Consider the following 26,430-nt stretch of genomic DNA (forward strand, 5'->3'; position numbering starts at 1 on the left):
AACGTCAATGCGTTCCAGCTAAATTATAAATTATAGGCATTTAATCATATTCAGTTATCTTTAAATGATACTTTCCAGATGCTAATTAAGCCAACCAAAATACAGCATCATTTGTACAAAGCTGAGTGTGAGCCTATGAAACTAACAAGCACAGAAAACCCATATGAATTACACGTCCTGTTTGAAACCACGGTTTTCTTTTTTTTTCCTCTGTAGCCTTTTTAACAGGGTCACTTGAAAATTGGAGCTGCTTTATTAAGTGGAATTGCTTTCTCTTGTCACATAGAGAGAAATACCACAATTTTTCAAAGCTGATTTTTTTTCAAATGAAAGTTTGCTATATTTTAAATATCTGACAAACTAACCTTTAAAAAACAGAGAGGCTAGCAGGAAACGTGGGTAACGTAATCAATTTAAGTCGAAGTGATTGTTCTTCGCTTGTCATTGTCACCCTGTTTCCTTTTCTAATACCTACCCTGCGATCCTCTGGCTGCATTCTTCACAGAGATACAATGGGGGTGGTTTATCACCCAAAGCTACTGACAGGGAGGGGTCTATACACATCTGAAACACAAGAAAAGATAGAATGAACTCTCCTGTCCTAATTATCATGTTCCCTGTATCAAGAGCACAAACGTTTCAGTAATAGATTTTTGAAAGCAAAGTAGAAGAAATACTTTTAGTAAAATCCATTCAACCTATAACTGTTTTTCCACACTGGAGATTTAAATGTGGCAACTGTGGTTTTTCATTTCTCCTGTTATTTGCAATTCAAGTAACAAATAGTGTCAAGAAATCCACCTTCATTCTACACAGATAAAAAAATCATCTTGTTCAGTAGCTGCTCATATTGTTTCTACATTACTCGTACAGTAATTCCTTCTTTAATGTAGTAAACACAGTAATCTCTCTTTAGGAAAAAGAAAATATATCATTAAGATTAACAGTTGGAGGAATAAGAGTTAGAATTCCTGAATTTAAATAATTATATCATCAAAATCTGTAAATTGTATATTCCCCGATGCTAAAAGGTCCAGTGTGAAAAGTTTCCTTAGGTAAGATTCATGCTTCCTTTGATGCAATGAATAACTACTTTTTGATGTGTTAAATCAGGGATTGGCAAACTTTCTGTAAATGGCCAGAGAGCAAATATTTCAGGCTTTGTGGGTCATAAGTTCTCTTCACAACTACTCAACCCTGCTGTTGCAGCATAAAAGCAGCCAGAAACACTATGTAAGCAAATGAGTATAGCTGTGTCCCAATAAAACTTTATTTGCAAAAACAGGCAGCAGGCCAGATATGCCTGCGGGCCACAGTTTGCTGACTCTTGTGTTAGATAATCACCTGAGCTTCAAAGTATTTCATAAACCGATTTTCAAATAGAACCAAGTAAAACTAAAAAGCAGAGTGTGATATAATGAACTATAAGTTGCAACATACTGTCATTTTGAATCCTATCATAACTTTTGGCTTTAGCCTAAAAAGTAATTTTTGTGAAGATAAATCCATTTTCCCTGAGTTTTTCCCATGCACCCCATGTAGACCTCTTCTTCAATATAGTTACTTTATTCTCACTTCTAACGAGTCATTGATATCTCTGTCAGATAAACATATTTTTTCATTTCACTCCAAAGGAAAAACTCCTAGGATGTTAGAACTATAAGGAGTCCTTAGAGATTAGCTAGCTGACCTCTGACATGTTAAATGCATCAATTAACATGACCTATCAGAATTGTGGCTAATGGTGTCAATCCCATTCTACTCTGAACAGGTCAGTTTACATCCATATTAATATGTCTATATTTGAATGTTATATTTAAAAATAGTTATTTTCTGTTCATAAATATAATACATGCCCAAGATAGAGGCTTCAGAAAATGAAGACAAGGAAAGAAGAAAATTTAAATAATTTGTTGATCTTCCATCTCAATGCAATCACTGGTAACATTCAGGTGAGCATTACTGGTTGTTTTTCACTATGAATATCAATATAAAATACATATATGTAATTTTTAAACTAAATTTGCATCATACTGTACAATTTCATAATTTCCTTTTCATTTAACATTATTCTGTAAGTATTTGGATGTTGGATACCCTTGCTCTGTATGTCATGTGATCATATTTACATGAGTTTGGGGAGTGCTTATATTGTAAAGAAAGAACAACCCTGAGTCAGACTTATTGTCACGCAGAAATAGCCCCAGCACAGGAAGTATTAACAAGAATATCTTTCTGGGAAGTGTAGCGTGAAAATGCAAAAAGGAAGCTCTTTTGGAAAACTGGGGTTCAGAAAGTAAAATTTGGGGGGGCAATAAAAATATTGCAGAACTGGATAGAGGTGGTGGTTGCATGACATTATGAATGTGGTAAACGCCACTGAATTGCTCACTTTCAAATTGTTAGTTTTATGTCATGTGAATTTTACCTCAATTAAAAAGTAACAGCAAAAAAAAAAAAAAAAGTAACAGCGGGGAGGGTATAGCTCAAGCAGTAGAGTGCATGCTTAGTATGCATGAGGTCCTGAGTTCAATCCCCACTACCTCCTCCAGATATAAATAAATAAAACTAATTACTTCCCCCTCATTAAATAAAAAAATGTAACAGAAAGTAGGATGGTTTGGCTTATTTTGGAGGACTGGCTATAGGGAACAACCTGTGAGAAAAGTGAGTCTGGGCCAGAAGAGTAAACTGGGCTGTTTGCCCGAAAGAGAGGGAGAAAATCTAATTCATGATGATTTCTGTGGGTAGGAAGCCAGAAATCATTACTAATCAGGAACTCTGAGGGTTCCTGAGAAAGCAGTCTGACATGAAATCAAGGAAAAAACAACTGGAAAAATTGGAGACATTTTCAGCACGTCCTTTCTGTTGATGTCTTGGTGAACCAAAAGAAGGCACTGTACCTTGGGCAGGAAGAAGAAAGGACAGATATAGAAACAAGGGCAACCCTGAAAGTCTCACCACTGGGAAGGATTAAGCTGAACTCCATGAATAATATCTGTGTTTAGCTCAAAATGTCGTCACACCGAAGAAAAGTAACTTTGAACCCAAATGTCTATGGAAATTCAGAGGAAGGGTGCACATAGTAGAATGGGAGAGGACTATGCTTCCATTGGTGGATTACCCTCATCTGTTCTTTCTCAGCACAAATTCATTCAATTTGCTTTCATCCAAAACAGAGATCAAGCAAAATAATACAAGGATGTCCTTTGTTGGTAAGATAAATCTAGATGACAATTCTATAACTGGCACTTCTCTGCCACTTTTGGTATATGAAACACATGTTTTATTCCATTTATATTTCTTTTTGGTTCCATTTATATTTATATTTTTTAATCTTATTTTACCTCTTCTATTTATTTCTATGAAATGGCAGTATTATTTTTCTATTATTTTGTAATCTTTACAGTCTACTTATTTGTAGAACAAGAGAGGCAAACTCCCATGACAATAGGTTCTAAAAAGTAACTTGAATTCTAATCACTTGACCTAGGTCCTATTCCTCATAATATAAAAATTAACCTTTGCAAATCCATACCCAGATCTCTCCAGCCAAGTGCTGTACTCAACAAATATAACACAAGTAATTTTGTTAAGGGGTGTGATTATTTTTAATATTCAACCTCAAAGATTCAGGGTTATAACAGTACAGAACCAATTTGATGTGGTAGAAAATTAATAAGGCTGAGAGTCAAGGTGCCTGGTGCTGGCTGTGTGACCTTAGGAGAGTGACTTGACCTCTCTAAACCACTGTTTCCTTACTGCTAATGTAATTTTCCATATGTTTGCTGTCCAACTACCTCTCAGTCATTTCTTAAGTCACGTCCGTGATCTGAGCTACGACTTAACAATTTTATCCATTTTTGTCCTATGACTCTTGAATTCAGATAGTCACACATTAGACCACTCATAATTTGTAGCACACACATGAAAACAGGGGCAAAGGACATTTCCCTGAATTTTTTAACCCAGATAGAAATCAGTCAAGGACTATGTAAGTGCTTCACCAGAATTATTCTCATAACTAGCCCATGGTGCCACGGTACTTGACTATGAACTCACAGCCAAATCTGCAAGCACAACTGTTCCTTGTTCTGTGTTGAACCAATCCACCAAAGTACAGTCAGGTCAAAGTATAGCAAAGTATACTCCGAGTATTTCAAAGTATAATTGCAGATTACCAAAGAGTACAGGCTTCTGCTTTACAGAGAGGGATGAAATCTCCATTTAATACAGCAATTTGTTCCTGAAAATTTGACCACTGACAATACAATATGGCATTAGGTGTAATAAAATACCTTCACAGCTGGTTTGTTAATTGCGTTGTGGCATTCAATGTGCTGGCAGTGGATGGGATTCCAAGCTGTAAAGCAAAGCATAAGCAGATAAATACTTCTCATGGAAATGATTTGTGCCCTAGCAAAAACACAGCAGATAACTTCATTAGTTGTTTTGTTTGCTTGTTTTTTGCTGGAGGTACTGGGGATTGAACCCAGGACCTCATGTGTGCTAAGCACATTCTCTACCACTGAGCTATACCCTCCCCCCTAGTTTTCTTTCTCCTAAATAGAACCATCATCAGAAGGCTTCCTAAAATAATTATTTTTTAAAAATCTATGAATATTTTTAAGTTAAGCAAAGATATCACAACCCCATCTATTTACCCATAAGGAGAGACAAGCTACTATAAGGTGGCATACCCAATACCATAATATTACTTCACAGTGATATACCATTAGTAAGTTCTTAAAAGTTTTTACATCTATGGTTTCACTTGATCCTCCCAACAACTCTGTGGGATAGGTGCAGCAGATTATTAACCTCATTTTATATGTGAGTAAGTTAAAATTTAAAAGGTTAAGTAGCTTGCTATGGTCACAGAGTAAGTAAATGACAAGCTGGGACTAGAAAATGTATCTCTTGGTTCTAAACACCCTGCTTTTCTCACTGTGGTATACTATGCTAAACATCCTAGATTTCTGGCACCAGGAAGTGTTTCAAATTAATAATAACTGAAATGAATGGTAAGGCAACCTCCACTATTCCATTTACCACTCCATCCCCATCAACTGTGGAGACTGGAAAGATGAGTTTCTTGTCCAAATTTCTTGTATCTCTCTCTCATATATTACCCATAGTCTAAACCTCCGCTAGTTTGCTAATGTCTAACTCCTTAATACAGTATACACACAGAATATGAGGACAAGAACCAAGTGATCTGAGACAGATTAGAATGAGAATTACAACAGTTAATTATCATCATCCAGATGAACCTGTAGCCCAAAGCACTTAGCTAATATTTCATCAGAAAAAAATATAACAGGATCATATGTTTGAAAGTAGGTCATTTTTCTAAATTGCCATATTCTAATTTTGTAAGACCATGGTTGGCCCAATATATAAAAATTTGCAGATGAGAAAATATTCTTAGTAACATGTCCAATTATAATTTTAAAATATTTGTTATTGTTACTAATGATTTAACCATAATTTATGCTCTAAAAATTTTATAAAATTTTCTAAGAATGTTCCAATTTGAATTCTTCTATCCTACTCTTAGACCAGGTATAAGATTATGTGTCTGATTTGGAATTCAGGAGAATATGGTCAACAGAATCAATGACCTTAAAAAGTACACAATGGGCCTATTTATTTAAAAAGAAGGCAAGAAGTGCAGACTAGAAGCCACTATTCTAATAACACAATATCATATTGATTATATCTCTGGTGAGAAAGAGGAAATTAATGAGTAAGGAATGGATGAATGAATAAATTATTTCAATATAGGCATTCCATAACTGTAAGATTTGTTTCCTACATGTGGAAAAGTCAAGATAAAAAGTCAAGAGAAAGCAGCAACAAGTTTTCTTGAGTAATCAGAGAAATCTAGAGGAAAAGACTGCCTTTACCCAGTAGACAAGTTACAAATACATGGGACATGTGCACCATTCCTCCAATCCCAAGCTCATGACAGATACCACTAATCCATAAGAGCATTCCTTCCTGCTGAGTCCAGAACTGGCATTACAATCTTTCTCAACAGTGAGCTCCAGGAAGTCACCACTAATCAAAACAGAGTTGGCACACAAGATGAAATCTGCTAACCATCTCTGAATTTGTGTATTATGAGAATAGTTGCAGGTCAGTTTATAAATATTAAGAAAAAGTTCTTCTTATTTTTAGATAGAACATTCAAAATATATAATAACTTTTAGGGCACAGGTATAAACAAATCAGAATGTGAAATAGCCTCAGCACTTGATCAGACCTCCAAAGACTCATGCTCTTCCAGAAATTAATGCTTTATATATGGATGGTGGGGATATCCAGGAGCTCTTATTCCTCTAATTTTTTGTTCTATTTTTACAAGATGTCACTGACTTAAGCACAGGTTGCAGGATACCTCCTTTAAGTTCACCAAAGTCATACTATATTTAAGCTTACTAGAACAGTGATTATTGATTGGCCTTTGTTATGTATCAAAAATTATCAGTCAAGGTTTTTAAAATATGATGCTTGGAACCCACGTTAGATCTACTGAATCAAAATCTCAGAGCATAGGTATTTGTAATTGGAAAAAAACAAAACAATCCATTCTGATATTAGGACTATCTACATACCTTACCATATGGCAAAACAGTCATGAAAATAAAAATGAAAAATAGTTTGAAAATAAAAATGAAAAATATAGCATAAAAACATGGCAGACAAGAATTCTGCTTCCAACCATGACAGAGTAACTGGTATTAGATTTGCCCTTCCACCATAAACAACTAGAAAACTGGAAAAATATATGAAACAGCTGTTTTAAGAAATTGGGCTACAGGTAGTACAAGACAATGACCCTTGAGAGAAGACATAATGACATTGAGTCCTGCAATCACCCTTGATTTCTTCCTGGAAGCAATTTCCAGGTGCTGGCCCAGAGGTGGGAAGATAACACACAGTAGGGTGGTTTCTTTGAGTTGAGGGGACAAAAAACAGAGTTTAGAGAGGCAAAGTTGCTTAAATTTGCTAGGTAGAGTACCAAAGAACAAGGGCTAGACAAGAAACAGCTCCAGATATCTGACTGGAAGTCCTTTTGGGTCTTTGAATTTACATAAAAGCTGAGCATATATAAAGCAAAACTCCATTAAGCTGCATAGAAAACAACTATGGGGGATTTGTAAACTAAGTAATTCCTACATCTCATACAGGGCTGGGTGATATTTGAGTTCCAACCAGCCAGAGTGGAAGGAACTCATGAAAACCTGGGACATTCAATTAAGACTCTGGAGGTCATACCTTAGTAGTAGGGTTAACCTAACGTTAGGGAAATGGCTACTCCAGGTTTCACCCTAAGAAAGAATATGAACAAGGCTTGAAAGGGTCAAGCTGATCCACCAGTAAGTTGGCTGCCAAAACAAACTTCAACACACTGTAATGGAAGAAAACAAAATCCAGGCACTCAATAATGTAATATTCATGAAGTCCAACAACCAGTCAAAAATTACCTGATATGTGAAAAGGGAGGAAAATGTTACCCACAATTAGAAGAAAAAAATTGCCAACAGAAACAAACCCAGAAATTACAGAATTGAGGTAGTCAGCAAACAAAGACTTTAAAACAGCTATTATAAATATATTCAAAGTAAAACATTAATACAATGACAACAGAGATAAAAGATATAATACAAGAACCAAATGGAATTTCTAACAATTAAAAATACAATATCAGAAATTAAAATTCACTGAACGGGCTTAATAGAAGACCAGATAATTCAGAAAAAAAGATCAGTGAATTAGAAGATATAACAATAGAAACTATCCAAACTGAAGACTGGAAGGAAAATAAATAGAGCTTCAGTGAGCTGTGGGGAAATATCAGGCAATATAAAGCACATGTGGCTTAAAGTCCAAAAGTCCTGGAGGGAGGGATGAATACTTGAACAATGGCCAAATTTTTTCAAGTTTGATGAAAACTATAAACCCACAGATCCAAGAAGCTCAGTGAATCTTAGAGAAATAAAAGTAAAGAAAATCACACCAAAGCTCATTATAATCAAATTGATGAAAACCAACAATAAAGAGAAAACTCTTAAAAGCAGCCAGGAAAAAAAAGACACATTACTTACAGAGGAACAAAGACAAGAATGATCGCTGATTTCTCGTCAGAAATAATGCAAGCCAGAAGACAATGGAACGACACCTTTAACAGGCTGAAAGAAAAAAACTGTCAACCTAGAATTCTACACCCAGTGAAAATACCCTTCAAAAATGAATATGAAATAAAGACTCCCTGAAGACAAACACAAGATAAGAGAATTCATTGCCACCTGAGCTCCACTATAAGAAAAGCTAAAGGAAGGTCTTTAGGCTAAAGGAAAATGATCCCAGATGGAAGCCAGGGCCTACACAAAGGCATAAAGAGTTCTGGACATGATAAATATGGTGAATAGCTACAAAAGACTTTCTACTCGTATTAACATGTTAAAAGGTAATTTACTATTTAAAATAAAATAATAGCCATATATTGTGAAACCAACAATATATAGAGAATTAAAATATTTGATAACAAGAATAAAAAGGATGTGAAGGATAAAATGAAAGTGCACAGGGTTCTTCCATTATATGTAAACTAGTATATTATTTGAAAGTATACTATAAAGTTAAAGGTGCATATTATAATTGTAGAATTGTAGAGCAATTCTTCTTTTTTTTTGAAAACAGGTATAGCTAACAATTCAAACAGAGAAAAAATGGAATACTAAAAATTAACACAAAAGAAGGCAAGATATTAAAAAGAAAAGGAACAAGAATTGATGGGACAAAAAGAAAACAAGGACAAGATGGTAGGCTTAAGCCCAACCATATCTGCAATTACATCAAGTGTAAATAACCTAAATAATAAATACATCACATGTAAATGGTCTGAAAGACAAAGACTGACAAATACGATTAAAGTTTTTCAAAAAGCATGACCCAAATATATGCTGCCTGAGAGAAATATACTTGAAATATAAAGATAGATAAGTTAATAGGTAGAAAAACTTATATCATGCAAATGGTAATAATAAGAAGGCTGGAGTGTCTTTATAAATATCAGATAAGTAGACTCCAAGACAAAGAATATCTCTGGTAATAAAGAGGGATATTTCACAATGATGAAAATGTCAGTTCATCAAGATAACATAACATCATAAATATGTGTATATATAATGTACATGAAGCTATAATATTCATTTATATATTATGATATATAAATATTGTAAAATAATGACAGAGTTTCAAATTATATGAAGCAAAACTGACAGAACTAAAAGGAGAAATAAATCCATAATTAGTGTTGTAAATTTCAACAGTCCTTTCTCACTAATTGATAAAACAAGCAGACAAAAAACCAGTAAAAATAGAATGCTGAACAACATTTCAACAACTTGACTTCATTGATAATAACAGAATTCTCCACTCAATCACTGTGGAATATGCAATGTCTAGGCAACATTTACTAAGGACACAGGCAAAATTGACTAAGATAGATAGTATTCTGGTCCATAAAATAAGCCTTAAAAATTAAGATGGCCTGATAGCAGAATGTATGTTTTCCAACCACAATAGAATTAAAACAGAAGCAAACAAAAAAAAAGATATCTAGAAAATCACCAAATATTTGTACACTAAAAATATACTTCTAGTCAGTCCATAAATCAAAAAAGAAATTACAAGAAATATTAGAAAATATCCTGTTCTGAAATTCAGTGAAACCACAGAATACCAAATTTGTAGAACACAACTAAAACAATGCTTTAAAAGAAATTTATACTTTAATTTCTTATTTTGGAAAATATGAAAGGTACAAAATAAATGATTCATGCTTCTACTTAATAAGATAGAAAAAGAATAAATTAAATTCAACATTAGTAGAAGGAAGAAAATAATCAGGAGAGAAGCAGAAATCAATAAAATTGAAAACATCAAACCAACAGAGAAAATCATAAAATCAAATACTGGGTTTTGTTTTTTTTTTTGAAAATTCAACAAGGTCAATAAGCCCCCTAGCTAGCCTGATGAATAAAAAAATCGAGAAGAAATAAATTATCAGTATCAGTACTGAAAGGTAAGACATTACTGCAGATACTACAGACATGTCAATAAACTGGACAAGTTGGAAGAAATGCCCACATTCTTTAAAAAAATAATTACAAAATTATATAATTCAACTCAATAAAAGTAGAAAGTTTAATGTCCCATAACTATTAAATTGAGTTCATAATGTAAAATCTTCCTACACATAAAACTCCAAGTCCAGGTGGATTTACCAGATGGATTCACTATTAACTAATAAAAGAATAAATAATATAACTCCTGCATAAGCTCTTTCAGAAAACAGAAGAGGAGGAAACACTTGTCAACCCATTTTATGAGGTCAGCATTACTCTCTAAACAAAACCAGATAAAAATATTACAATAAAAAAACTAGATCAATATTCCTCATAAACGCAGGAGCAAGAGCACTTAAAAATTAGCAAACTGAATCTGGCAATATAATACAGCTGACCATGTGGAATTTATCCCATGAATGGAATGCTGGTTTAATATTGCAAGGTAAATCAATGTAATTCACCTTATTAATGAAATTAGGTGGAGAATTCATATAATCATCTCAATAGGAGAAAACACATTTGACCAAAATTGGCATTCACTCATGATAAAAACTCTCAAGCAAGCGAAGAATAGACACGGACTTCCTCAGTATGATTAAAAGCATCTGTGAAAAACCTACAGCTAACATCATGTTTAATGGTGAAAGCCTGCATACTTTCCCCCCACAGACAAAGGAGGGAAAAAAGATATCAACTCTTAGCACTTCTACTTAACAATTAACTGGAGCTATGAGCCAGTGCAATGAGAAAAAGAAAAGGAGAAAGGAAGGAGGGAAGGAGGGAAGGGAGGGAGGAAGACAGAGAGAGAGGAGAAGAGGCAGGCAGGAAGACAGGTAAACAGGCAGACAAACATACAAATTAGAAGAAAAAAGTTTTAATTACTTTTATTTGCTAGAGAGCATAATTATGTATACAGAAAATCTCAGGAAACAAATAAGCTCCAAAAATTAATAAATGAACTTAACAAGGTTGCAAGACATAAAGTCAATATACAAAATCAATTATATTTCTACATAATGGCAAAAACTAAGTAGAATATTAAACTTTAAAACACTATTTACAATAGCATCCCAAACCATAAAATATTTAGGAATACCTTTAACTGAAAATTAGCAAATATTGTTGAGAGATATTAAAGAAGACAAATAAATGGCTAGACATGCCACATTTATGGATCAGATGGCTCAATATTGAGTCTTTTCTCAGGATGTCAGTTCTTCCCCAAATTAAATCATATATTCAATGTAATCACAATCAAAATGCAAGCAGACTATTTTCATAAATTGATAAGCTAATAGTAAAATTTCTATGAAAATGCAAAGGTCTTAAAATAGTCAAAACAATTTTGAAAAAGAACGAATCTGGAGGATTTACATTACATAACTTCAAGATTCACTATAAAACTCAGTAACCAGGATAGTCTGATGTTGGTGTGAGGATAGACAACGAAATAAAATATAGAGTCTAGAAGTAGATCCATACATGTGGTCAACCAATTTTCAATAAAATAGTCAAGGTAATTCAATGTGGAAAGAGTAATTTTTTCAACAAGTTGAACTGGAACAACTGGATACCCTTATGGGAAAAAGTCAACCCGTACCTCCCACCATATACAAAAATTAATTCTAAATGGATAATATACTTAAATGTAAAAATTTAAACTATAAAACTTCTAGAATAAAACATAGGAGAATTTCCTTAAAATCTTAGGGGAGATGAAGAACTATAAAAGAAAAAAATTGATACTTTGAAATTTATCAAAATTTGAAACTTCTGCTCTTTGGAATACCTTAAAAGGAAATCCCCTGACTGAAAGAACACATATAATATATACCTATCTGATAAAAGTCTTCCATTTTGAAAATGTAATAGACAAACAACCCAATTTTAAAATGAACAAAAAGTTCATTGATAACTTTACCAAAAAAAAGTATAAAAATAGCCAATAAGCACCTGTAAAGATGTTCATTATCACTAGTCATCAGAGAGATGCAAACTAAACAACAGTGTGATATTATTACTTGGCTATCAGAATGTCTAATATTAAAAAAGCCGACAATCCCAAGTGTTGATAGTAATAAAGAACTGGAACTCATATACCTCTGGAGGGAGTATAAAATGGTACAACCACTTTTGAAGAACTCTTTGGACATTTCTTACAAAGTTAAACATATATTTACGATATGATCCAGCATTTTCACTGCCAGGAATTTATTAAGAGACATAAATGTATATCTTCCTAAAAACATGTTTATATAAATGTTTATAGCTTTATTCATAATAGGTAAAAATGTTCATCAAGAAGTGAATGAATAAACTAATTGTGATATATCCGTACAATGTGCACTACTCAATATTTTAAAAAATGAACTACTGATATACCAACATGGATAGATCTAAAAAACATTATGTTGAGTGAAATAAACAGACACAAAAATGGTACATACCATATGATTCTATTCATATGAAATCCTAGGATAGGCAAAACAAGTCTATAATGACAAAAAGCAGATCAGAAGTTGTCTATGGTGAAGGGGTGGATTGACTAAAAAAGAACTAAGATATCTGAAGGGTGATGGAAATGTTCACTATGGTGACTACAGCTTTGGTTACATTATTGTATACATGTATCAAAAATCATCAAACTATGTTTTAAATGGGTCATTTTACTGCATGAAAATTATACCTCAACAAAATTGATTTTACAAAGAAAAAAAAAAGTGAAGGACCAACCAAATATATACTTCAAAGGAGAGGATATATCACATTGAAACCTAAGAGAAAACATTTGCCTGAAAATTATCTAGTCAATGAATCAACAGATTTTAGGAACAGATTTTAGGAAAGTGTGTGGCATCTGCAACGTGATGCAAGAACACATGGCATCTATAAAAACAGGAGTAGAAAGTCACAGAAATTTAAGGTGACACAGGACACTAACAGAATGAGATAAACAAGAAAATAGAAATAACAATAGAATCAGAATCTTGAGAGATCCACAATATTATCAGAAAAAAGACTTTAAAATAACTATGCTTAGTATATTCTATAAAGTAAAAGACAAGTTAGAAAACATCATCAGATAATTGGGATATTTTTTAAAGCACCAAATGGAAATTCTAGAACTTAAAAATATAATTAACAAAATTAAGAATACCTTTTGGGAGGCTAAACAATTAATGAAAAGGAAGACAAGTCACACAAAAAGATTTAGCATGAAGCATAGAAATATTAAATGGGAGAGAAGAATACAAAAAAAATTGTAAGAGATATGGGGGAAAAGGTTTAACATATGTGTCACTGGAATTCTAGAAAGAAGGATGAGATATGGTATAAGCCATTGTTGAAGAAATAAGGGAACTTCAAGTTACAGCCATGATATTTTAAGGATGGATTGGACTTATCTTGCAACTGGACAAAATGTATGGAGCAACTCATTTCTGACATTAGGCACAGATTTTTTTTAAAGGCATAGATTTTAACACAAGGTTGTAATCCTTTGAAAAAGGCGGAGCATACAAATTAAGTTCTACATTTACCTTGGCTTTCTGCCTGGGAACACTTCCAAACTTAGACAAAGAGGTGGGGACCAATAAGTAATTAGTATTTTCAGTGGTTAGAGGGAAAATCAGAATGAAGAATTGCTAGAGCAGCTGAAATTAGTGAGCCAAGGTACCGAACAGCAGGAAGTGGCAGAGAAGAGGTTCCACAAATCTGCCTAATCCTAAACTGCATGTGCTGTGTCACAGCAAAACTCTCCAAAGAAAAAAGAGATCATATGCTTCACGGCTGAAAGCTGAACAGAGATTTTAGAGGTCACATAAATGCTAGAGATGGATTCTACTTCCAATGTGGCCAAAGTAAGAAACTTTGGTGAACACTCCAGAAATTCAGGAGACAACAGACAGGTCACACCTTAGCAATGAACACCATGTTCCAGGCCTCATAAAATGAATCAGGAGAGAAATGAAAACTAAAAAATAAACAAAAGAAAATTCTAGAACTAAATATATATACATATGAAATTAACAGATCATTGGATATACCTTTTTTTAAATATTGGACAAAGCAGAAGAAAGGATTAGTAAACTTGAGACAGGTTAATATAAATTCAAACTAAAGCATAGATAATTTTTTTCAAAAAAAAAAAAAGGAATGGTGTACAAGAGACTTCTGGAACAATACCAAATAGTTTTTAAAGTCCCAAAATGAGAGGGCAAAAATAAAAAGTTAGAATAATTATCTAGAGAGGGTAACACCTAACATTTTTCCAAACTGATAAAGAACACGAAACCGGAGTCAAGAAGCTCAGCAAACCTCAACCAGATAAATACAAAGACCACTACACTTAAGCAGACCATAATGAAATTACTAAATACTAAGAATAAGGAGCAAATCTTTACATTATGATATTACAATCATAAAAGCGGTGCCTAATTTCTTATCAGGAACAATAAAATGACATCTTTGAAGCACTGAATAAGAAAAATAGTCACTGATTACAATGGAATTATAGTAGAAATCAAAACAAAGGTTACTAGAACCCAAAAATTTGGAAATTAAACAACTTCTCCTAAATAACACATAGGCCTAGGAACATCTAGCAATGAAAATTTTAAAATGTTTTTAAATGAATGATAGTAAAATCACAACATATCAAAATTTGTCGGATACAGCTAATATAAAACTTAAGAGGGAAATTGGTAACTCTAGACGAATAATTAGAAAATATTTTAATGCTGAAATCAACAATCTAAGCTTTCACTCAAGAAATTAGGAAATAAAGAAGAGAAAATTAAAAAGAAAGTAGTAAAAACAAAAGGCAGAAAGCAATGAAATACATAAAGAAGAATATGACTTTTATCATTTTCTTCTCTGTTGTTGTTTCAATTTAAGTATTTGATAAAATTTAACATCTATTCAGGATAAAAGCTCTCAGTCAACTGGAAATAAAATGAAACTTCCTCAAACTGACATAAAAGATATCTGCAAACCCTACAGTTGACACAATACTTAATGGCGAAGTATTCCCCAAAGTTTAAGAACAAAGCAATGGCACCCATTCTTACCACTTCATTCAACATTTACCTGAAAGTTGTAGGCAGTGGAACAAAGAAAAAGTACAGCAATAAATGGCATAAAAATTGGAAAGAAAATAGCAAATGTCTTTATTTACAGATGACATCATTGTCTATATAGAAAATCCAACAAACTGTTAGAACTAATCATTGAATTTAACAAAACCATAGGATAAAAGATGAATATAGAAAAATCAAATAAATTTCTTAATACTGTCAATATACAAATAGAAATTAAATTTTATAATAATGCTATTTACAACAGCATCAAAAATCAAATACCTAGAAATTAATTTAACAAAAGAAATGCAAGAATTCTATACTGAAAACTACAGACCACTATTGAGAGAAATTTTGAAAGACCTAAATAATGTAATTTTTTTTGGTGGGAGAGGTAATTAAGTTTATTTATTTATTTTAACAGAATTTCTTGGGATTGAACCCTGGACCTCATGCATGCTAAGCATGCACTCTACCACTGGGCCATATCCTCCCCTTAAATAATGTAAAGTTACATTATGTCCATGGATTAAAAAACTCAACATTTTTACAACCCTAATTCTTTCCAAATGGAACTCTAGATATAAGACAATTAAGATCAAAATCCCAGCAGGATTATTTTTGTGGAAATGAAAGCTGATACTAAAATGCATATGGAAATGCAAAAGACCTTAAATAACCAAGATGATCAAAGAAGAAGAACAAAGTTAGAAACTTTCACTGTCTGATTTCAAGACTACAAAAACAAAGTATTTAAGACAGTTTGTATTGGTACAATTAATGAAACAGAATGGAGTCCAGAAATATACCTACATGTATATGACCAAGGGGTTAATACAATTCAAAGGAGGAAGGAAAGTATTTTTTTCAACAAAGGGTGCTAGAACAATCTTTAAGGAAATAAACCATACCCATCACATGCAAAAATTAAACTTAAATGCATCATAGACCTAAATGAGCAAACTAAACTATAACATTTCTGGAAGAAAATATGGGAGACTCTCCTTACAACCTTAGAAAAGGCAAAGATTTCCTGGGCATGAATGGCACTTACCATAAATTTTAAAATGATATATTTTAGTTTTTAAACATTAAAAACACATGCTCATCAAAAGATACTGTTAGGAAAGTTAAAATAGCACTCCCATACTGGAAGAAAATATTTGCAATATATAAATCCAATAAATTACTCACACCAGACTACATTAAAAAACTATATAACAATAATGAAAGAGACAAACAACCCAATTAATGATTATGCAAAAGACTTTATCAGGTACTTCATAAAATATCTAGATGCCTAATAAGCCTATTAAAAGGTATTCAACATTAGTCATCAAGAAAACACAAAATAACAATGAGATATACACCCACCAGAATGGCTAATATTCAAAACACTGATAGTTTCGAGGGTTAGCAAGGGTGTATAACAACTGAAACTTTTATACATTGTTAGATGAAATGTAAAATGGCAAAAGCCCTTTACACTGTTGTTTAGAGTTGTCTGATAAATTCTATGACCCAGCAATTCCACTTCAAAGTATAAACCCAAGAGAAATGAATGAACAATCCCACAAAAGGCTTGAATCAGAAGATGTTCATAGCAGCTTCATGTATATTAGCCAAAAACTTGAAACAACCCAAATGTACATCAATGGCAGGGTTGAAAATCAAACTGTGGTAAATTCATGCAATGGAATACTTACTTAGCAATAAAAAAAAAAAAAACCTACTAATAGCCTCAACAACAGAGATTAATCTCAGTAACATACTGAGTGAATGAAGACAGACACAAAGGAATACATACTGTTTGACCCCCATTCATATGAATCCCTCAATTATATGAATGTATGAATTATATAGATTATATATATACTATATATAGTAGTGACTGCCTCAGTTAGAAGGAAGAAGGGGCACTACTGGAAAGGAGCATGACAGTACTTTCTGGGGTGACTGAAACATTCTATTGTCTTTATCTGGGTGAAGGTTAAATGAGCATTATATATTTGTCAAAACTGATATGGCCATACACTTGATAATTGTGTATCTTACTGTATATAAAATATGCCTTAATAAAGTACTGTTTTCACTAATAAAAGAGAGATATGCCTAAAAATTTTCCAAAACTGGCAAGAGACATCAAGCCAAGAATTCCTATGAATTCCCCCAAAACAAATATAAATAATATCATAACTAGATATATCATAGTAATGCTGCTGAAAAGGAAAAAAAGAAAACCCACTCTTAATAATGGATAGATTATTCAGAGAATCAATAAGAAAACAGAAGATTTGACCAACATTATAGGCTAAATGGACTTATCAGACATATACAGAACATTCTATCCACCAACAGGAGAATACACATTCTTTTCAAGAGCACATGGGACATTTTTTAAGATAGATCACGTCAGGTCAAAAAACAAGTCTTAGCAAATTCAAGAAGATTCAGATCACACCAAGTACCTTGTCTGACCACAACAGCGTGAAATTAGACATCAATAACAAAAGGAAAACTGAAAAATTCATGAACGCATGGAAATTAAACAACACTCTCCTGAACAACCAACAAATCAAAGAAGAGTTACAAAGAAAAATTTAAAACTTTCTTCAGACAAAGAAAAATGGAAACACAGCATATCAGAACTATGGGATGCAGCAAAAGCAGTTCTAAGAAGAGTTCATAGCAATAAATGCTTACATTAAGAAACAAGAAGGATCTCAAATATACAACTGAATTCTATGCCTTGAGGAACTAAAGAAAGAAGAACAAACTAAGTCCAAAGTTGGGACAAGAAAGGAAATAATAAAGATTAGAGCAGAAGTAAATGGAATAGAAAACAGAGAAACAATAGAAAAGATTAATCAAACTAAGAATTGATTCTTTGAAGAGATAAACAAAATTGACAAACTCTTAGCTAAACAAAGAAGAGAGAGAGAGAAAATTAAAAATGAAAGAGGAGACATTTCACCTGATACCACAGAAATACAAAGGATCATAAGAGGACACTATGCACAACTATACACTAACAAACTGGACAACCTAGAAGAAGCGAAAAATTTCTCAGAAACATCCTCTTACCAAGACTGATTAGGAAGAAATAGAAAGTCTGAATTACCAGTAAAGAGACTGAATCAGTATGCAAAAATTTCCCACTGAAGAAAAGCCCAGGACCAGCTGGCTTCACTGGTGAATTTTATCAAACATTTAAAGAAAAATTAATACCAATCCTTCTCATACTCTTCTAAAAAGTTGAAGAGGAAGGAACATTCTCAAATCCATTTTATAAAGCCAGCATTATTCCGAAACCAAAACCAGAAAAGGACTCTACTAGAAACCTACAGGCCAATATTCCTGATGAATATAGATTTTAAAATTCTCAATAAAATACCAGCAAACTGAATTCAGCAGCACATGAATGAAAAGGATCATTCATCATGATCAAGCGGGATTTATCCCTAGGATGCAAAAATGATTCAAATGCAAATCAATATGATACATCACATTAGCAGAATGAAAGAAAAGAATCATATGATTACTTCAACAGGAGCCAAAAAAACCCTCTGACAAAATTCAATATCTATTTATGATAAAAGCTCTTAACAAATTAGGCACAGAAGGAAAATATTTCAACATGATAATAATATATAACAAGTCCAGAGATAACACCACACTTGATGGTAAAAGGTTGAAAGCTTTTCCTCTAAGATCAGGAACAAGACAAGGGTGCCCATTCTCACCACTACTCAACATAGTACTGAAAGTCCCAGTTGGAGCAATCAAGCAAGAAAAAGAAACAAAAGGTATGAGAATTGGAAAATAAGAAGTAAAGTTGTCTATTTGCAGACGACTTTATTTCATATATAGAAAACCCTAAGACTCAACAAGAAAACTGTTAGATGTAATCAATGAATTCAGTAAACCTGCAGGATACAAAATTAAGATACACAAATCAGTAGTGTTTCTATACACTAACAAAGCATTTTATGAAAAAGAAATAAATAAGCCAATTGCATTTACAATAGCACTGAAAACAATAAAATACTTAGGAATAAACTTAACCAAGGAGGTGAAAATAAACTACAAGGCATTGATGAGAGAAATTAAAGATGACACAGATAAACAGAAGGGTATCCCATGTTGATGAATCAGAAGAATTAATATTGCTAAAATTGTTAAAATTTCAATACTACCAAAAGCCATCTATAGATTCAATAATTACTATCAATATTACAATGACATCTTTTACAAATGTGAAAAACATGCCTAAAATTTATATGAAACCACAAAAGACCCCAAATAGCCAAAGAAATCCTGAGAAAGAACAAAGCAGGAGGCATCACATTCCCTGATTTCAAGTTATACTATAAAGCAACAGTAATCAAGACAGTATGGTACTGGCATAGAAACAGACACACAGACTAATGGAACAGACCTGAGAGCCCAGAATAAATCCAAGCATATACAGTCAACTAATATTTGACAAGAAACCTAAAAACACTCAATGGAGAAAAGATCGTTTCATCAATAAACAGTGCTGGGATAAGTGGATATTCACATGTAAAAGAATGAAACTGGACCCCTATCTTACACTATTCATACAAGCTAACTCAAAATGGATTAAAAACTTAAATGTAAGGCCTGAAATCATGGAACTCCTAGAAGAAAACACAGGAATAAAGCCCCTTAACATGGGTCTTGGTAATCATTTTTGGGTTATAACATCTAAACACAAACAACAAAATAAAAAATGAACATGTAGAACTACACCAAAGAAGCTTAAAAGGCTCTGTACAACATAAGAAACCTTCAACAAAGTGAAAAACAACTTAAGGAATGAATATTTGTAAACCATATATCCAATAAGGACTTAATATCCAAAATATATTTTTAAAAACTTATACAACTCAATAGCAAAAATGAAAAAAAAAAAACCTAAAAATGGGCAAAGGACCTAAATAAAGATTTTTCCAAAGGAGATATACAAAAGGTCGACATGTACATGAAAAGATGCTCAACATCACTAGTCATTGGGGAAATGCAAACTAAAATCATAATGAGATACTATCTCACACCTGTTAGAATGACCATCATCAAAAAGACAAGAGATGACAAATGCTGGCATGGACATAGAGAAAAGGGAACCCTTGTGCACTGTAAATGGTACAGCCATTATGGAAAACAGCAAGAAGGACCCTCAAAAATTTAAAAATAGAACTACCATATGATCCATCAATTCCACTACTGGAAATATATCCAAAGGAAATGAAAATACTAACTCAAAAAGATATCCGTGCCCCTGTGTTCACAGCAGCATTATTTACAATAGCAAAAGCATGGAAGCAACCAAAGTATTCATCAATGGATGAATGGATACAGGGTTGTGAATACAAATTTCCAGTTATAAGATAAATAAATACTAGGAATGTAATGTACAACATGATGACTATAGTTAACACCATAATAATTATATTTTGTGTAATAATAAAAAATAGAGATAGCATAAAGGTATAGCATGGAGGTAGGGAGAGGGCAAAAAAAGTTAAAATATTCTGACATTTTACAGGAGAAGAGAAAAGTACTATTTTTTACTTGACGCTGATAAGACAAGAATGCATGGTATACAGTAGTCCTCCCTGAACCCCATCCATGGGGGATATGTTCTAAGAGCCCCAGTGGATGCCTGAAACCATGGATACTGCCAAACTCTATACATAATATGACTTTTCCTATACATACATGTCTGTGACAAAGTTTAATTTATAAAATAAGCACAGTAAGAGATTAACAATAATAACTAGTAATAAAATAAAACAATCATAACAATATACTCTAATAAAATTTATATGAATGTGATCTCTCTCTCAAAATATCTTACTATATTGTACTCACCCTTTTTCTTAAGATAATGTGAGACAATAAAATGTCTACACGATGAGATGGAGTGGGGTGAATGATGAAGGCATTGTGTGTAGCATTAGACCACTATTGACCTTCTGACAATAGGTCAGAAGATGGATCTTCTGCTTGGAGTGATCCTGGATCATTAAGCCATGATGACGTCGATGATCAGATATCAGGAGCGTATGATGTCGATGTTTGAAGAACCCAGGTGGCACATTGCATGATGGCATGAGATTTCCTCACACCATTTAGCACAGCCCACAATTTAAAACTTAGGAATTATTTCTGAAATTTTCTATTTAATATATTCAGACTATTGTTGACCATGGGTAACTGAAACCATGGAAAGCAAAACCATGGATAAGAAGGGACTATTGTAATCTCTAGGGTAATGTTTAAAAGAACACGAAAGACCAAATAACTCACTAAGATAAAGATGCAGTATTTAAATATACTTAATCAATGCAAAAGAGGCAAAAGGAGAGAAAAAAAGAGAATACAGAAAAGGCAGGAGAAATAGAAAAATGGTGGATTTTAAATCAAATATACTAGTAATTACACTACATATATGTGGACTAAGTGCTTCAATTAAAAGGCAAAGGTCATGAAAACTGAGTTTAAAAAACAGAACCATATGCTACTTACAAGACACACATGAAATATAAAAATATTAAAAAGCTGAAAACAAAAGTGTGGGAAAAGTCATACTGCACACACACTCATGAAAGGGGTGCAGCTATATTATAATAAGACAAAGCAGATTTTGACCCCAAAAAGCATTACTAGAAATAAAGATATGCATTTCATAATGGTAAAACTTTTAATTCACCAGGAAGATGTTGCATTTTAAATTTATAGAATAATAATAATGTAGCCTCCAAATTTACACAGCAAATACTGACAGAACTACAGGGAGGAATACACAAATCCATACTCATCAGTGGGAGATTTTGACATTCTACTCTTGGTAACTGATAAAAGAAATAGACAAAAATGCAATAAGGATATAGAATATTTGAACTACACAATTAACGAATTTTATTTAATTTACATATATAGAACGCAGTATCAAACAACTGCCAAATACAAGTTATTTTTAAGTACATAGGCATGTTTACCAAAATGACCATAAGCTCAGCCCTAAAGAAAGTTTTTAAATTGTCAAAAGACTAAAATAATACAAAGTATGTTGGGTCAAAGAAGAAATCTTGAAGAAACTTAGAATTCAGCATGTCACAGGAAGTTTTAGCCAGTACAATAAGACAAGAGACATAAGAGGCTTAAGGACTGAAAAGGAGACATTAACCTATTATCATTCAACAATAATATAATTGTGCACATGAATTTTTTTTTAAAAAACAAAACTACAAATACATTATTAGAATCAAAAAGTAATTTAGCAAGGTTGCTGGATATAAGATCAATATACTAGAATTAATTGCATGTCTGCATACTAGCAAATAGCTAGAAAATTTCTAAAAGATCTATCAGTGACAATAACATCAAAAATTACATAAATATCTAGGGACACACTGCATGAGATATAGGCAAGACATCTACACAGAAAACTACAAAACAGCATTAAGGGAAACTAAAAGCCTGAGTAAATGAGGGTAGATACTATGTAAGTGGATTTTAAGATTCAATATTACAAAGATGCAGTTCCCCAAATTGATCCATAGATTCAAGGCAATTATCAGTCAAAATCCTAATTGTTCATTTATGTGTTTATGTGTGTTTAGCTTGACAAACTCTTCAACTTAGGAAATAGCTAGGAATAACCTTGAAGGAGGAAGAAAATAAGGAAGAAAGAACAGGAAGAGAAATCAAGTGGAGACAAGGAAGAGATCAACAATTACAACAAGGTAGAATGACTTGCACTGAAAGACATAAAATATTATTACTAATCTACATTAATTCAGACAGTATAGTATTGGGAAAAGGAAAAATACACAAATAGAACTAAATAAAGAATCCACAATCTGAGCCATCCTTAAATAGACACTTGATTTATGCCAAAGAGCAGTAAGAAAAGGATAATATTTTTGATAAATGATGTTGAGTCAAGTGGCTATCCATGAGGGGAAAAAAAAGCTGACCCTTACCTCATACCATACAGGCAAGTTAATCCCAGATACATCTAAATGTATAATGTGAAAAACAAATATTCTAGAAGATTACAAAGAATACTGTCATAATTTTGAAGTAGGGAAAGATTTTCTTAGGATATAAAAAACACTTTATATAAGGAAAAAGACTGCTAATTTGTTACATTAAAAGTAAGAACCTCAGTTAATCAAAAGTCATCATTAAATGAGAGAAAAAACAAGAAAAAAGATATTCACAATATATATAACTGTCAAAGATTATATAAAGAGGCTATCCAAATGGCCAATAAATACATGAAAAAGTGTTCAACTTCACTGGTAATCAGGGAAATGCAAATTACAACTACAGTAAGATACTTACATGAACCCTCAAAAATGACTAAAATTCAAAAAACAAAATTAAGTATTGTTCAAGATGTGAAATATGGACAAAAGAACTCTCATACACTACTAATGGTAGTACAAATTAGTATAACCCTTTTGGAAAACTGCCATTATCCATTAAAATTGAATAGATTCACATCTTTTATTGATCCAGTAATTCCACCCAAGGCATATATCTAACAGAAATTTGTGCATATGTACCAAAAGATATGTACAAGGATATTCATATTTTTGTGCATCATTTTAATAGCCAAAAAGTAGGAACAACCTAAAAATCCATTAATAGTAAAATGGATACATAAACTGTGATATATACATTTGGTTAAAAAAAAAAATATATATATATAGCAATAAAAAGGAACAAAGCACAGTTATGCTCAACCCATGGACAAACCTCACACACACACAAACGCAAATAAATAATGTGTGATTCCATTTATATAAAACTCAAAAATAGGCAAAAATAATCTCTGATGTTGGAAGTCAGGCTAGTGGTACCCACAGGACAGGAAGAGAAGTAATCACGGTAGTAAACATGGTGGGAGGTGTTCCACATACAGTTAAAATTTGTGTTTTTTTACACGTGTGTGATGCACCAATAAAAAAGGTTTAAAACACTTTTTAATTACGTGGAGATGAAGTCAAGATAATAAAAAGATAAATAAGAACTAATGAAGGGGGGAGTTATGACATAAAAAGACTGGTAGACCTTCTTGTACTTTTAATTTGTGTACAACTCAAGAATCCAACTGTCTAATGTAGGGTTAGATACGTGGTAGGCTAGACCAAAGTTTAACCTTGTAGTGCTATCTTTAGTTATTTTCTGCTTTTGCCACAATCTCGGTCTTAGAAATGTGTTACACCTTGTGCCACATTTTTGTCCCATAATTCAGATGGAAACAACACAAGAACTTGTACTCATCTTTGCAAACAAAGGCTAAATATGTACTAGTTGGGACACCGTAGCAAGAAAATTGCTAATTTCTTTCTCCCCAACAAGAGAGCTTTATTTAACACTATAGTGGCTATTTTATTGCCAAGAAACTTGTAAATTTTGCATCTTTAAGACTTATATTTAATGACCAAAATGACTGGGGTAGTTTTTGCTGTTGATAAGTACTAATAAAGCCAAAAGAAGCAAACATTGTAGATTACCAAATGCTCACTATTCGATCTTCTTCATATGAGCTGTAAATACTCCCGTTACTATGCTTAAAAGCAATAAATACATTATATACATGTATATGTGTACTTAAAATTCTTGCGAATCACTAACAATTATTAAATCTAGGTGGATTTAATGTGTGTTTATAGTGTTATTCCTTAAATTTTTCTGTATTTGAAAAATGTCATAATGAAATGTGGGAGCAGGCAACTTTGTATAATTATATATAATATGATCTCTATTTTATTTTAAAATGTGCATCAGAAAAACTGGAGAGAAATATACCAAAATGTCAACACTGGTCATTTCTGGGTGGTGGTGTTTTTTTTTTCATATTTCTATAATTTTTTTAGGCAAATTTTCCTTTTCTTAAAAAATAATTGACTCTTTAAAAAGGAAATAAATCACTGGAAAAACATACAAAGTCCCTAAGAAAGTATTTCATCTTTGAGCTTACAGGCCCATAAAATTCTATCTCTATTCTATTTATTCTAATAAAATAATGTTTATTATTGCAAATATTTAGGGTTGTAGTGCCATCTAAATACTGATTATACCCTTTAATGCATCTTTCATTGCAGGAAGCATTACAGAAAATTTCGAATGCTCCAGGTAAAGTTTAATTACAGAACTGAGTTGACAGAAGTGATGTCACACTGTTAGAACAGAGAAATGTAGATTTTCAAGTAAGATGACCCAGGATCAAATTCAAGTTGTGCTTCTTTATTATTTGTGTGAATTTAGGGATGTTACTTAAATTCTGTGTCCCACTCTTCAGCTGTAACACTGAAATAAGAAAACCTTCTCAAGATTTTTGTGAGGATTAACTGAGAAAATGTGCATAAAACCCAATATGGTTCTTGTCCATAAAATATGTTCAATTAAGAGAAGGCTAAAATATTAAATGAGATATTAAGCAGCTAGAACAATGCCCAACAGCCAGTGCTGGATAAATAGTAATACATTGACCAGAATGATTAATTTTTTTCCATGATCTCTTGTTTCCTGCACAGAATACCATGGTCCACTAGCATGGGAGTTCCAAGAGAGCTGTTTCCCAGGGCCTTGGACAGGGCTAGGCAGGCAGCAGGCACAAAATGACACTGCAAGGATGGGAGTGTGTGGAGGTATAATTACAAGAAAGGAATGATGAATGAATGCCTGCAGACAGAGACATCTTGTTCAGATAGGCCAAGAGAAGATGAGAGAGTCACTCTGACCTTAGTAAGCTGAGCTATTCTGGGGAGACAGGTTTGGCTGGCTCTTCCAAAGGGTATGGTCTCTCGAGTAAATGGAAGCGGCTGTCAGTTTGCCAGGCTTCTCGGGTGCTCTGAATAGGCAAATCTCATCATGCGGCTTCTCCATTTAAAACCTGCCCATGGTTTCTCTTTGCTGTCAGGATAAAACCCAAACTTCTTCATAGGCCCTGTCAGGCTTTCTGCCTCCTTCTGGCTATTCTCCCCCTGACTGTCCACTGTCTGTCTACATACGACTTTTTCCAGTTCCTAAATACAATCATGCTGTCTTTAGCCTCCAAGTCTGACTTGCAGTCCCTTAGGCCTCAAACTCACATTTTATCCATTCATGATTCTCTCCCCTTATGACTCTATCATGTGCATATTTTTCAGGTTTCCATTTACATGTCA

General features: G+C 32.9%; 1 protein-coding gene across 3 annotated transcripts in view; it reads right to left on the minus strand.

Moving 5' to 3' along the window:
* Positions 1–26,430, minus strand: part of UNC79 (unc-79 homolog, NALCN channel complex subunit) — a 171,626-nt gene that overhangs the window by 127,690 nt on the left and 17,506 nt on the right. For all 3 annotated transcript variants that reach the window (XM_074364786.1, XM_074364785.1, XM_010968720.3), the window contains exons 5-6: positions 4,299–4,363; positions 476–564 (exon numbers count right to left, since the gene is read on the minus strand). In XM_074364786.1, the coding sequence (XP_074220887.1) occupies positions 476–564; positions 4,299–4,363 (154 nt within the window). The remainder of the gene's footprint in view (positions 1–475; positions 565–4,298; positions 4,364–26,430) is intronic.

This window comes from Camelus bactrianus, chromosome 6 (genome assembly GCF_048773025.1).
Source record: "Camelus bactrianus isolate YW-2024 breed Bactrian camel chromosome 6, ASM4877302v1, whole genome shotgun sequence".
NCBI lineage: Eukaryota > Metazoa > Chordata > Mammalia > Artiodactyla > Camelidae > Camelus > Camelus bactrianus.